Source organism: Ostrea edulis, chromosome 5 (genome assembly GCF_947568905.1).
Source record: "Ostrea edulis chromosome 5, xbOstEdul1.1, whole genome shotgun sequence".
Lineage (NCBI taxonomy): Eukaryota > Metazoa > Mollusca > Bivalvia > Ostreida > Ostreidae > Ostrea > Ostrea edulis.
Genome location: NC_079168.1, coordinates 17,703,914 through 17,719,678, shown reverse-complemented (window position 1 = coordinate 17,719,678; position 15,765 = coordinate 17,703,914). Strand labels below are relative to the sequence as shown.

General features: G+C 36.5%; 1 protein-coding gene across 1 annotated transcript; it reads right to left on the bottom strand.

Annotated features, from left to right (window-relative positions):
* Positions 1–1,469: 1,469 nt before the first annotated feature.
* Positions 1,470–8,071, bottom strand: LOC125649259 (TM2 domain-containing protein CG10795-like). The gene is made up of 2 exons (XM_048876631.2): positions 7,852–8,071; positions 1,470–2,400 (listed from the first exon to the last, which is right to left on the bottom strand). The coding sequence occupies exons 1-2, from the start codon at positions 8,008–8,010 to the stop codon at positions 1,963–1,965; spliced, it is 597 nt and encodes a 198-aa protein (XP_048732588.1). The 5' UTR covers positions 8,011–8,071; the 3' UTR covers positions 1,470–1,962.
* Positions 8,072–15,765: the final 7,694 nt, after the last annotated feature.

The following is a 15,765-nucleotide window of genomic DNA, read 5'->3' as shown; positions in this document are numbered from 1 at the left end:
TGGAAGCTAATAGCAATTAATCTTTGATGAGTCTGCTAAAAGATTATGCAGGTAAAAAGGAGACCCCTAGAGCTATCATTTCCCACCCTCACTTTGGGGCTGTAGGAGTACCAGCTGGGGACACCCAAGGGTGGGGCCACTTTTCAGACCTCTCTAGTAATTGACTAAAGGGTGTTGTAATGAAACAAGATTGGTAAACGATTATCGAACAATAATGTCAAACACATACAACCCTTAAAAGGGGTCATTTTGTTTATAATTATATAAACAATAATCATTTCTATTCATATTAGTTTGATATGTCACTGTAAACTTGGGGGGGGGGGGGGGGGGGTACCACAGAGTCCTCCATATCAGTTACGTGCTTAAATATTTTATTGAAAATGGATATTAATGGCAAACTAACAACTCAAATTTATGACAAACGGGATGATTTCAGCTTTTCCACAGTCAACTTCCCATATTTATGTAACAATATTCCATTATCACCTGCATATGTTGTTTATATATCTCAATTGATTTGATATGAATGAGCTTGTTCTGCATATGATTGTTTTTTGAAATTAAGTCAGCATTTCGGAAATACTATATGATCGGTATTAAGATTTTGTTTGTCAATACAACCTATCATTGGGTCAAATTCTTTCCAAGAACCACTGGGCTGGAAAGTTCAATTTACACGAAAACTTCCTGACAGGATCACACACCATTGCATCACATGAAAGGACTTTTTTCTTTTTTGGGGGGAAAAAATGTATATACAAAATATGAAAGCCCTAGCTCATGAAATTTTTAAATAGATTTTCCCATATATCAGCAAATAATACTTTGATCCACTACTGTGAACCCAGCTTACCCCCAGGGGGCATGATTTGAACAAACTTGAATCTACACTACGTAAAGAAGCTTTCATATAAGTTTGAACTTTTCGGGCAAAGTGGTTCTTAAGAAGATTTTTCCTATACATTTTCAAGTAAAACTTTGATCCCTATTGTGGCCCCACCCTACCACCGGGGGCCATGATTTTAACAAACTTGAATCTGCACTATGCAAGAAAACTTTCATGTAAATGAACTTTTCTGACCCAGTGGTTCTTGAGAAGAAGATTTTTAAATGACCTTACCCTATGTTTGCATTTTCGTGATTATCCCCCCCACCCCCTGAAGAGGGCATGACCCTTCATTTGATCAAATGTACTAAGTTTGACTGAAATTGGTCCAGTGGTACTAGAGAAGATGAAATTGGGAAAAGTTTACAGACAGACCCACAAACAACCAGTGATCATCAGAATAGCTCACTTGAGCTTTCAGCTCGGGTGAGCTATATATACTATCCCTGTCCTGTATTGTACAGGTATAATTCTGTATGTTACAATCCTGATGATTTTAACTTTATGAAATTTCATAAGAGATTATGATGACACACCACAACATACACGTACGCTAACACATGAACTTTGAGACAGAAAATACAGGAAATTGTAAATATTTATTTTTAAAGACACTTCAGTATTTTTTTTTTCAAAGTGCATGTACCTCTGTATAACAAGATGAAGTTTGCACTGGGTAACACATGTAGGGTTTTAGATATTTTACATCCTAGTTATCTTTTTTCTGTTGAACATATATGTCACAGACTGTAATATATTTGACAATAAGATTTTAAATAAACTTTTCTCAGTTTGTTGAACATACATAAAATTTGCACTGTCTATTATTTCAAATGTGATATTTTCATTTTTTTTTAAATCAAAATTTAGGATCAACTATTTCTTTAAAATTCCATATACATACATGTACTTAATACAATACTTGCAAGTACAGTAAAGTTTCAAAATTATTCATATTTGTAGCAAACATGAAACAGCTAAAAATCTTGGAAGAAACCTCCTGAACTTAAATCCACTATCCACTATTGTGCAAAACATTAAACACATATATTATAGAATGTTTTTTCCTTTGGTCAAGATAAGTTCCATGATTCATCTGGCTTAATATAAGTGTCATTATCTGCCTGAACATGACTCAGTCCAACACCGAAATAGTTCATGATGTATTCCGATCCATCTGATGGTTTCACCACTTGCAGAGCTATTAGCAATATATCGATTAACTGTCCAAGGAAGAAGAAACCCATGGTAGAAAATTTCAGAAGTCCAATTGCCGGGTAGCCCAGATAAAATCTATCCACCCCAAACATACCAAGAAAAACCGATAGAAGTAATGCAGTCTCAAACTTGTATCCATTGGTCCACCTGCAGGGTACTGCCATGTGGAAACCAACTTCTGTTCCATTGTGAGTGTGAGGCACGTCTGAATTTTCTGGAATGCATTCTATGCCTTCAGCAATAATGCACTCTGTCAATGTGGTCTTACTCTTTGGGTTACAGTTCACTTCAGCCTATACAAAGGAAATAAAACGCAACTGCATTTGTTTGAAAGAGTTAAATTACAAGTGTTTACATTAAACACACACTTAAAGTGTGCGATTTAAAACATAATTACAATATATTTTTTTTTTAAAAATACAACCCTGAATTACAAATGGATATGGTATGAATAATAATTGAACATGTATGTACTTGGGAAAATAAATTACATTTTTGAAATTACATGACATGTATGAACTGTGACACTTCACACCAGCATATTTCATGATGCACATTAGCACTGCAGTTCATACCTTCATGATATGCATTAGCACTGCAGTTCATACTTTCATGATGCGCATTAGCACTTCAGTTCATACTTTCATGATGCGCACTAGCACTGCAGTTCATACTTTCATGATACGCATTAGCACTTCAGTTCATACCTTCATGATACGCATTAGCACTTCAGTTCATACTTTCATGATGCACATTTGCACTGCAGTTCATACCTTCATGATACGCATTAGCACTGCAGTTCATACTTTCATGATGCGCATTAGCACTTCAGTTCATACTTTCATGATGCGCATTAGCACTGCAGTTCATACCTTCATGATACGCATTAGCACTGCAGTTCATACTTTCATGATGTGCATTAGCACTGCAGTTCATGCCTTCATGATACGCATTAGCACTGCAGTTCATACTTTCATGATACGCATTAGCACTGCAGTTCATACTTTCATGATGTGCATTAGCACTGCAGTTCATGCCTTCATGAAACGCATTAGCACTGCAGTTCATACCTTCATGATACGCATTAGCACTGCAGTTCATACTTTCATGATGTGTATTAGCACTGCAGTTCATACCTTCATGATGCGCATTAGCACTGCAGTTCATACCTTCATGACATTTGATTTTTATATTCATATTCTAGTTTCAATTTTGTATAAATTCCCATCCGTTAGAATAGATGTGCTACATTACCAAGATTCATATGCAAATCAGGTCCAGCACAATCTCTATATTTAGATATTATAGCTTTATTCTAAAAGCTATATAGCTTTATTAAGCTTATATATAACGATATTTGCAATAGCTTGACTAAGCTACCTGTAGTTTAGACTGAGTTAGATTGTTGAACATCTAGAGTTCATAACAATACCACATCATTTTAAAGGGACATGGACACGATTTGAGCTGGAAATTTTCAATTTTTCATTGTTTTAATTAAAATGCATAACTAATGTATTTCTAACGGTCAGCGAAAATTTGAATGTCAGTAGTCAAGGTGTATGGGAGATACAGAGCTCACAATTCTTTGTTATGTAAACATGGCATGAGCCTTGTTTGGCTCCTGCCATGTTTTTGTTTACATAAAGTAATAATACCATTAAAAGTCTGTTTAAAGCAGATTTTTCAATTTACAGGTTAATTCTGAACATAATTAGATAGAAGTTTCTAATGTTTAGCACATCTCATTTTGTTTGACTTTCCAATGTGAAATCTATTTAATGATCCTCATCGACTTTTAATCTATGCTGAAGATTGGATGACTGATGCTGAACAACTTATTAAGGCCAAAATAAATTATATGTGTTTCCTATTTTACTCCCCCAAAAATTAGGTAGGTTAGGTAGGTAAATCTTTTTATTTTATTGAAAGATTTTAAAAACTTGTGTTTGATACACTTTGAATACCTGTATATTATACAAAATTACTATTGTTTCAAACTTTTGAAGATCAATTAGTAGTCAAAATGTAAATCAGAGAAACTCAAACGCAAAAAGGAAAAAGATTCCTGTTAAAAAATTGCAGATTTTTATTTTATTATATATAAAAAATTTATGGTTGGCAGCAAAAAAGTAGGTAGGGTCGGGAAACCAGAAACACACTGGGTTAAGGACTCAGGGTTGGCAAAAAAGTGGTCAATATGAGTATTGACCGGGCCGGTGGTCAATACTGGTTAAAACCAGTCAATACTGGTTAATACTGGTCGATTGAAAATTATTTGGTCATTATAGTCTGTTATTTATTTTAAATGTTTAAGTGACCATTATGGTAAATACTGTAATTCATAACATGCACTATCAGTTTATAATCTACTTATAAGTCATAATATTAAATAAATAATGTACAAATGACTCTGTTGAATTGGGGAAGATCTAAAAGTTTCTGTTCAAATTCCTAAGTTTAACAAGAATTACCTATAAGTATTGTTTCATCAATCTTTATTTTAACTGTTGAATAAACATTTGAGGGTGGGTGGGTTGGTGATGTTTTCATAACAATAACAGGCACACTGGTCATCTCTGGCCCCAGCCTATGCTTATTAACACCTGTCAACTCTGCTTCCTGTGCTCAGGTAATGTCCAGCTACCTTTTATTCTTAATCTGTCCAGGTACATGAATTAAGAGGTCTGTCTCCAATCGTCAAGCTATGCTATAAAACTGTGACCCTCTGGTAGGTACTGAAGATATTTCGGTCAGTTTCAGCAAACCAAATATATTAAACTTATGAGATTACATTTGATTATCTAATGAAAAATATTAATCAACAATTGATCCATATAATGAAAAGACTTAATTTATCTTTATTTTTGCAAGAAATGTACAAAAATAGGAAAATGGACAGTTTAAATCACAACTGACCATTATTGACCACTTGGGGAGTATTGACTGGGACAGTTAAAACCATTGGTTAAAACCGGGGAAGGTTTTAACTGCCCATCCCTGGACTTAACGTGCCCCAAGTAAAATAACAAAAATCACAGCAAATTCAAATTAAAGTGGAAATCCCTCACTTAACTATTACATCATGATACAAGTGACAAAGATTTATTCTTATCAGCTAGACTTTCAGTTGTTTATCACCTCAGCACAGGTGAAAGATGCACTCATATCATTTGCAGTTTGGGCTTGATATGTCAACATTGATGTGATAAATTTAAAAAGTGATCCGAACCGGTACAATATCCTTTCATATTTAGCAATTCCCATAATCTTGATTCAAATGTTGGGCATTTTCCACATTCACTGCCAAATCTTATCTCAACGAGTCAAAAAATCCTACCTTCCTTATCAAAATCTTAAATCTGCAACTTAGTAGTTACTTTTTGAAATATGCCTTGATCGGAATAAAATATTGTCATCTTTCACCTGTGTTGTTGTGTTATGAAACACAAAATTTTCCAACTCGAAATCATGTAGAATGTTTTGTATTATAGCATACCCCCAGGAATTTATTATGTGTACGTCAAAGTACGACAACAAATGTACTTTGTCGTTCTAACTATTTCCAACAGTGTAAACCTTGCCGTTGCTGTAATCCATGTCAATCTTAATCACCCGTGCTTCCTCCAATATATCCCACAGAAGTTAGTGTAAGCACTGTAGCATAAAGAACCTTCGTTGGGGCAAACTGACGAAGCGTTGCATTTCTTCGGTTTTATTTTGAAAAAAAACGTTAAGAATGCTGATGTCACAATGATGTGTCGTCACAAACGTTACTGACCTCTGCACCATTGCACTTTGGCGTCCATAACGTTAACAAACCATCACACTTTGGCATGACCATCACGCTTTGGAGCATGCAACCATCACACTTTAGAGTCTTACATATATATATTATCAAAGAAAACTGAAAAGAAATCATTTGACAAACAAATTTACACATATACCATGTATACAGCTTAAACATATTATAACGACAAAATATTATGACATTTTCCCCACGATTCAATCTGTACATCATGACATACTTTTATATTGTGACATCATATAGGGTGAAGTGTACCAAGGTACATTTTGTGATTTTGGTTTGAACTATCTTTGGGACACCTTAGCCCCATTGGGAACACATTTCTTTCTTATTTTCGCCTAATCCTAAACATTTGACAATTTTGAATCAAGATTCTTCCTAAGGATGTAGTTTAAGAAGTAAGTTATATTTATGATGTGTTATATGTGGTACAAGGATGAAATATTTTTTCTCATTGAAATTCGATTTTCATGCTTTTAGAAATTGATTCGATAAAAGATTTGAAAAGGTAAATTAAGCTATTTTGAATAGGTTAATAGAGGGCGAAGCCCTCTCACGGCCCAAAGGGCCGTGAGAGCGGAGCTCTCCCTATAGGTAACACGTATATACATGTTTAAAAGGAAAATATAGAAAACTAATGAAAATTAAACCATACCTATGGAACTTAAAAATTTTGGTCCCAATGGCGTCGATTCGAATACTATCGCGTTGACATGTATTTCTCCATTTTGAATCTTGTGTACCCAAGTAAACGTCATTCTGAGATGTTACATAAAATCCATAAAAGTATGTAATTATAAATCTTATTTTCTTAGTCATATATAATCACTCCTCAATAAAAAACACGAATTGCATCGTTACAACGTTTCCTATGTTTGTGTATTTGCTAAACACCGACGCTGAATATGACGTCACAATGCACTGTTTACATCAGTTCCATAACGTTTCCCGCGTTCAATGAATAGGCGGATCAAAAATGTCTAAAGTTAGAATACTTTGATTGAGCTCTGTCCTCACACGTTAGGTGCTAATATTTCGGGATATTTTTTGTCCTGTTATGGATCTAGATACTAAGGCCAATATTTTTTGCTTCGCCCTCAAACATGGTCACGCCATAAGACATTAAACTTATATGGGTGCATAGAATCACCGAAATTACCGCTAATCACTGAAATTACCAAAGAAATGACCGAAATTACCAATGAAGGGGCCGAAATTACCTCAGTATATGTCTATCTATATACCATCTAGTCACACATCCAATTTCATGAAGATTGGTAACGATTTGAAGGAATTGTTTCCATAAAACCGATTATTGTGACGTGTGAATCTGAGTTACTTCCCTTTACCGATAGGTACTCAGTAAGCGAACTATGAATAGCCAGTAAGTTCCAAATGGCAATATAAAATTCAGGACAAATATTTTATTTTATCTATTTATCACACATTGTATAAATCAATACCATGAATACGATATATATAACATGGGAAATAACTCGTATAAATTTACGCTTCACATTAATCGGTTTAATGACCATAACTCCTTTAAATTGTTACCAATCTTCATGAAATTTGATGTGTGACTAGATAGTATATAGATAAACATACACTGAGGTAATTTCGGCCCCTTTATTGGTAATTTCGGTCATTGCTTTGGTAATTTCGGTGATTAGCGGTAATTTCGGTGATTCTATGTACCGAACTTATATAGCTTAATAAATCTATATAACTAAACTTTTTTAAAGACATTGTGCTGGGCTTGCTTGTTCACAACTGCATCGCATTCATAAGGAAATGGTTAACACTAAAAATGGTACAGATATCGAAGACAAAAATATGATACATCTAGTATCTTATTACTCAAATTATATATACCGGTAGACACAATCAACTAAGCTCACTGATTCAAATAGAATTGAAATAGTTACAAATGTACCTGCGTTTCGGTGTCTATGTCTGGGTCTTTACAGAAGTACTGACCCATCAAAAGGTCTTCACATGGTAGAATGCTTGCTGTAGAATTTTCATACTGAAGTGTGGTACATAAAATTGTATATAATACGAAACTCCATCTCAGATAAAACAGAAACTGCATTGTTATTACATTCTATAATGTTTACAACGGAAACAATTACGGTCGATATGGTATACCGTACCCGACATTTAAAAAGTATCGTGCCCGACTTTTTAAAATAATGTTATGAATTTCAAGTGTTATTAGTTGCAGAGGGTGGATACATAAAATATTTAAGATAAAGGTTACCACGATGAACTTTTCCTGCACACATCCCATAAATGACATAAATAAACTTCTAATTGACCAATATAAGAAAACGTTCCAGAATTCAAAGGACATTTGAGTATGATTTTCATATGAATTCATGATCGAGAAGCTACAACATTGGTGTCGTACCATTTGACATTTGCACACCAACTGGAAGCTAGACTAGAACATAATGAGAAAATCAAGCCAGTCAATTCATTAAGGTTGAGCAAGATTAGATGTTAGATCCGCGCCCGTGAACATATTTACATACATGTGTGTGTGTGTGTTAACTAATCTAATCTTAATAAAATTGTCAAGCCAGTTTGGCTTTAAAAAAATGTCACCCATCTAGTGATGTCAATACATTCAATCACTACTTTCACTACAAGCACGCAATGGCGACTTTACATGCATCTTCGCTAGCCAAGGGTTTTCGGTCCACTCCGTTCGTTTATGCGAAGATGCTTTAAACGGAACATTCACTAGTTTGAAAAAATATGACGTATCATGTATGTTTTACTTCAACGGCGTATAGCTCCACCTTCAAAAGGAGGGGGGGGGGGGACTATCTTGAAGAAGAAAAGATTTTATATACCAAAAAAAAAAAATGTAATACTGATACGTGTAGTATGGAATTCCATAAACGACAGCCAACTGTCAACTGCTTACTGCTTACTGCTTACTGCTAACTGCCAACTGCTTACTGCTAACTGCTTACTGCCAACTGCTTACTGTCAACTGCTAACTGTCAACTGCTTACTGTCAACTGCTTACTGCCATCTGTCAACTGCTTACTGCCAACTGCTTACTGCTTACTGCGTTCTCACTTTGAACAAATACGATTACATGTGTACAAATGAATAAGGGAAAGAAAGATAGATCACCTGCAGTGAATACTTGTCACCAAGAATGGCCGTGATTTCTAACACAGTGTAGCCTTTCTTGAAATAGTTATCTACAAGGCCGTCCATACTGGCTACATGTACATAAACAGTAAGCAGTTGCAAATAAGCAGTTGGCAGTAAGCAGTAAACAGTTGGCAGTAAGCAGTTGACAGTAAGCATTAAACAGTTGGTAGTTGACAGTTGGCTGTCGTATATGGAATTCCATAGTTATACCTTTCTTAATTAAATCATCTATGCTGTTTCCAGCTACTGTGTGTTGTTGTTTTTTTGTTTTTGTTTTTGTTTTTTCATTCTGTCATTTGTCCAAACCTTGAACCACGGCATTGTGATCGGTTCGAATAGCTGAAATTTCCGTACCGCTGCTTTTATAGTTTTTTTTCACACATGCGCAGAAGTGAGAACGCAGTAAGCAGTTGGCAGTTAGCATTAAGCAGTTGACAGTTGGCTGTCGTATACGGAATTCCATAGTGTAGAGAGTGATTGATTAAAGTTGCCTTTTGCCCATTATTTAAAATCCTAAACATACACATTTAATTACCATTCTACTACATAAAATAAAGTGGGAGGTTGGTTCGCCCAGAATATCTTACTTTGCATGTCGAAATAACTAACTTTTGTAACGGGTCTGTTGTTCATTTTTGGATGCTTTTGAAGGGCTATAGAGATATCATTACTTGGAAAGTAGTCCTATAAAAGTGTTTGAACTGAAGATTTACCAAATGAAAACATATGAATGTGACCTCAAACTTATGTTGCAGATGACCGAAATAATCATCGGACAACACAAAATGTAGTTCGTTAGACTTTTATCAAATAAATATTATTGGTCATTAAGACACCTGATCCCACCTTTGGTGTGTCCAGGGGTCCGTGTTTGCCCGACTTTTATGAAATTGATCACAGTTCGTTATCTCCGCTTTTCATACACAGGCGTAGTTTGGGTTCGAACACTACCGAGGCAGGGGGTCTGGGGGCGAAGCCCCCCAGAAGCTATCGACATTTTAACAACGTAAAAGGTGGTTGTTGGTTTTTTTTACCGAGGCAGCTGCCTCGGTTGCCTCAATGGAAGCTACGCCACTGTCATAGAACATGCAATAAGGAACAATATCTAAGAGAATATAAGATATTTTTTATATTTAATTTAGAAGGTTAAAAAAGACGAAACAGGTGAAAATAAAGGTAATTTAGAGCGTTAAGTCAACTGAATTGAAGACAAGAAGAGCGGAGTATTTTACATCTGTGACGTGATTTGGTCGAGATCAGCGATGGAGAAACCGTGGCGCTGATCTACTTGAAGTTGAAAACGTAACTGTTGAACACAGATTTTGACAGAAATTTTAGAGAATCTGAGAGAATTGATGGAGGATAGATTCTATGGTCGTTATAACGATCTAGTGTGTCAATACAACCTATCGTTGGGTTAAATGCTGTCTGTCGTGTTTCATACCGATTGTTAGGCCGTTCTTGGCACACTAATTGTGACTACGGATTACTCCGTTTACCTGATCAAGACACAGGGCTCATGGCGGGTGTGGCCGGTCGACAGGAGATGCTTACTCATCCTAGGCACCTGATCGCACCTCTGGTATGTGCAGGGGTCCGTGTTTGCCCAACTCCTTATTTCTCATAGGAGTTATGTGAGATGATCACTGTTCGTTATCTTCACCTGTCATGGATCAAGTTAACGTCAAGCTCTTGGTCAGGGTTTTGCAAGTTTTGGAAGGGTACAACGGCATGTTCATCGTTAGGACTCGTGGTTGCAGCCATGTAGGATAGATGGCTGTGGCAAGTTTTATCGTGTTTGCCTTTGTAATACAAATCAGTTTAAAAAAATGAAAACCATGCAGAAAACCTTAAAAAGCTTTATATTTCTTTCGTCCAATGCACAGATACCCACATAGATCCCGATCAACACATCACAGATTTCCGATCCCACAATTTACACTTTTATCGATCCCGAACCCAATGTCTAATCCTAAGTTTGCGGCTGCATTAATTGCAGCCATACTAATGGCTGGATTAAGTTGCACACCTCTGTCGTCGAGTATATCAAATTGTGTTCGTGAAGTGCGAAAACCTAATTCCCCGAGTAAATAAGCTGATTTCATTGCTGATGTGGGTTCATATTGCGTTTAGCGACGTCAGATGATCGCATGGTTAAACGAACTTTCAACTTTTGCAATTGACCGGTTTTAAATCATAGGTCGTGGACCTTCCAGGGTTTCGGTGACCCTCCTCTGGAACTCCCATGAATGACCAGGATATCGGAGGGCGATACCGTATAAGCAGAATTTTTAACGAGGATCTAAGTTTGGCATTATTAGCGAGAGTGATGAAGTCGCTAAAACTGGATATCGCTAACAATTTATTCCATATCAGAGATAATAGACTTGATAAAGAAATCAATAGAAACAGAGTTTTTGCCCTTGGATTCAATATTTTGAAACGTATCATTGATTATTCTTCTATAACTTAGACTTTGAAAAATGTTTATTTTTAACAAGATTTTTTACAATAACTATCGGAAAAGACTCCAACAAAATTTATTTCCTATCATGCATAAATCTAAATAAATCATTGATTTTGCAAAATCTGATGACATCACAGGAGGATGGAATTACTTTAATATGATTTAATCTATTTAATAAAGTTTACAATTCTAAACAAAAATGACGAAAAGTATGGTGGAGGCGCATACTTACCTGTGCCCTTTCTTCACGTTTCAAATGGGCATGTGCCCCGTTGCCTCCTTAGCTAAGCCCTTGAATAACAAGCCTAGGGAAAACTGACGTAGATTTGTTTTGGGTTATGGGTAATTTGCTTTGAGGAAGAATTACCCATTACTTCTGGTATTCGTATCTGGTGAGAGGTAGCCCGCGACATCGGTACATATCATGCACTGCACGTGTCAGATTCAGCACTGATTTTGCTTCCCCTTTTCTTAACAAATCACGGAAACACTTAAAATCGAACACCAGATTTAAACATTCAGACAACCTCGTACTTTTATATGCAACATTACTGAAAACTGATTTTCACGTACGTACATTTCACAGTGCAGGTCTGGAGGCTATATAACTTTATGAGCACTTTCTTATACTTAAACACAAACCACCTGTGCTCTATATCGTACTCATGCTCAAACGTCAATGTCATAAGACTTCAATAGAAATCATTCTCATAGTCACACGAGTACATCCTCAAGATTTTTCTTGTACGATTCGGAGCTTCCTGAAAACCGTACTCAAAACAAACATGGCTGCGCATAGATAAATATATTGCTGTTGGCTACTTCAAAATCAATATAACAAACTACAAGTTTATGATATGACACATCCCCCTGTTTCTTAGACTCCCCCTCTCCACAATACAATGGATAAGGGTTGTCCCCATGCTCTCGGTAGCTCATTGGTATAGAGTGTTCATTGCGTAACCGGGATGATGTGAGTTCGAGCCCCACTCGTGTCATGGCCGCATCAAACCTAAGACGTAAAAATAGGTAGTGATTGCTCCTTCGCCAAAAGAGTGAAAATCATGGGTCTTTTGGATACGGCATTAAACACGGAGATCCCGTGTCGCGGCAGGCGTTGACATGTGAAAGAAACCTCACCGCTATGGCAGTAAGTGTTAAGTATAGGTCTAAACTGGTACTTCACCTACAACTGGTGACGTCTCAATATGAGTAAAAAATTGTCGACAGGACGTCAAACAAACAAACAACCCCCGCTCTCCATCCAATGTTTTCTTTATTCCACAGACTTGCTTTTCCTCCATATTTACTGACAAGAAGATACCATAAATTCATAAATATACCCGAGGGATTTATCGCGTAATTTCGCGAGAAGCATCACCCGCGAAATTAAGTTACTCGCTTTTATTTTTACACATGTAAAGACTCTTGATCAACAGAGCACTAGCGAATTTATTTCTGGCGATGTTAAGTATACGAGTTATTTCGCGATGCGCATCTGGTGCATCAAAATTGGTACCGTATAAGTTTTACATTGAGCACACGTGTAAAATAAGGAATCTACTGTAATATTACGCGATGCTAATTTGGTGTACTTTACATGCAAGAGGCCCATACTGTAGTACTTGATCATGATATTTACATAAAAGTAACATTCTTACCTTAAAGTCTGAAGATTTCCAGTACCGGTGCATGAGTCTGTATCACAGGCACTTGTTTCTGTAAATGACTTATGACCTCTGTATACAATTAGTATACAGAGGTCATAAGTCATTTACAGAAACAAGTGCCTGTAATATATAACCTCGGTTTGAGAATGATAATCAGTGCAGCACATGCTCGGAGTACAAGTTCGAGTAGGAGTGCGGTAAAATTTTATAATCTCGAGACCAAATTTAGCATTCATATTGACTGCATGGAGTACTCATGTACTGTTTACGTATTTCAAGTTTCAGATGTTGGGATAATTTTCAAATTTTATATTGAACCTATTTCATCAACATATTCAGTATAACTGAATACAATGCGCAATTGAATCCCTAACAGGTGGGGGGTGGATCCAGTCTGTTAGATCCAGTAAATAGAACTGAACGACGGATTAATAAATGTTCTCACCAGAACCACCGTGACTTGCACAATTGAGTTAATTCTGAAACGACAGAGGTATGAAGAATTTACCATGCAGGTGGAACGTTGGAATAATGTTCTAAAATAATTAAAATGTGCATAGTTTTTGGTAAACGACAAGCTACAGAATGTATTGTTTAATGCTGTGCTAAGTGAATCTTATTTAACCTAAATCTTATTTGTAAAATCAGTCATGTTTGTGAAATATAAATCACTTTTCAACAACTACTACTTGTACTTTACGCCATATACAATCAGTTTCATAAAAACAATTTTTGGAGCAATTTCGTGAAAATTCCTATATCAAAACTTCAGACAATCAATCTTGATTGAATATTTCCAACATGCAGCGGGGGTTGAAGAATCCACCGTAAATCCTATACACAAAATCAAACAAACGAACGAACGTAATATTGCACTGTATTCTGGGGGCTTTGACTGCTGAAATAAATAAATATTATACATGTATGAAACTTTAAATGATCAACACATTGCTCGTTCGCCCTGTTCTTTTCCTGTCTCGTCCTTTTATCCAGCGAGATACGTGTCTTTGTTTTTACTGTTGATCTTCAGTCGTTAGTCACCTTTCTAGGCTATCCTTTTACAGAAACACCAAAATATACTAGGTTTCAATTCACTCCTGTTGATAAAGGTACTTTTTGTCACGTCTTCTGAGAGGCACTTAATTGTTTTTCTTATAATATTGGAATTTCCTACGACATCTCGGAGAGCAGCCAAACATTACGTGAAATATTCCACCTCGTCCAACACGTTGCCAGAACACATCACTTATTAGGTGAAATGTCGTCAATGGGTAGATATCATTTGCCCGTTTAGGTATGACAATCCTGTTTTAGCTCGCGGTGAGAGCGAAAGGTTAATTAAGACCGAGCACACTCTGTCTACCCTTTCCAATTCCTCGTCAGGTATATCATTTTCCGATTCGGACATCGGTAAAATGAAATGGTTGTTCGGTAAAACTATTGCCATGCATTGAAAATTTGAAATCCATGATGCGAAAGTTGCTTATATAGGCTACACCAATGTTTAATTTGCGTCACATCAAACTCTTCATATATACGGGCTTGTTGTGAATGAATGCGTGTACGGCTTTTGACGTAATGTTCAGACTCAATTTCAAGGACGAGTGACATTTCGTTTCAACAATTCAAAGGAAATACGTCACATACTTTTTCTGCTGGATATCTAAATATGGCATTCATCTGATCTCCCTTTCAGACAAAAAGGTAGTTCACATTGCTGTTTCATGCTTCCATTATTTCCGATACCAGACCTCATATTGCGCGTGCAGTTGATTCGATGAGAACTCCCGCATTCCTCCAGGCGACATACCGAAATGTCTATGAATACGCACAAATGATTTTGTCACATACATGATGTAAGGTACATGTAAGTGTGCAGATTTTGTTTTATTTAGAACAAGCAACAAACGTCTACTCTGTAGCTCTCATCATGTTCCCTACTCTTGTAATTGTGTAAGGCTCACCAGGAAAATTGCGTGAATGAAAGGTGAAGATAACGAACAGTGATCAATTTCATAACTCCTATACATAAGCAATATAAAATAGATAGTTGGGGAAATACGGGCGCCTGGATATACCAGAGGTGGGATCAGGTGCCTAGGAGGAGTAAGCATCCCCTGTCGACCGGTTACACCCGCCGTGAGCCCTATATCTTAATCAGGTAAATGGAATTACCCGTAGTCAAAATTAGTGTGCCCAGACCGGCCTAACAATTGGTATGAAACACGTCAGACAGCATTTGACCCAATGGTAGGTTGTATTTACGAACTAGATCGTTATAACGACCATACACTTTGCGAAATGCTTACTTCTATCGAGACTGTTGAAACCCCTGTACCATCCACTTGTTTGTCAGTAGCCTGCCTCGATTTAAATACTGACCATACGCAGAACAAGCTCCTGTGTATCGAATCAGTTGAGAGATATAAACACCATATGCAGGTGATAATGGAATATTGCTACATAGATTTTGGAAGTTGACTATGGAGAAGCTGAAATCATGTTTGTCATACAGTTGAGGAACTCTAGCATATTTTTA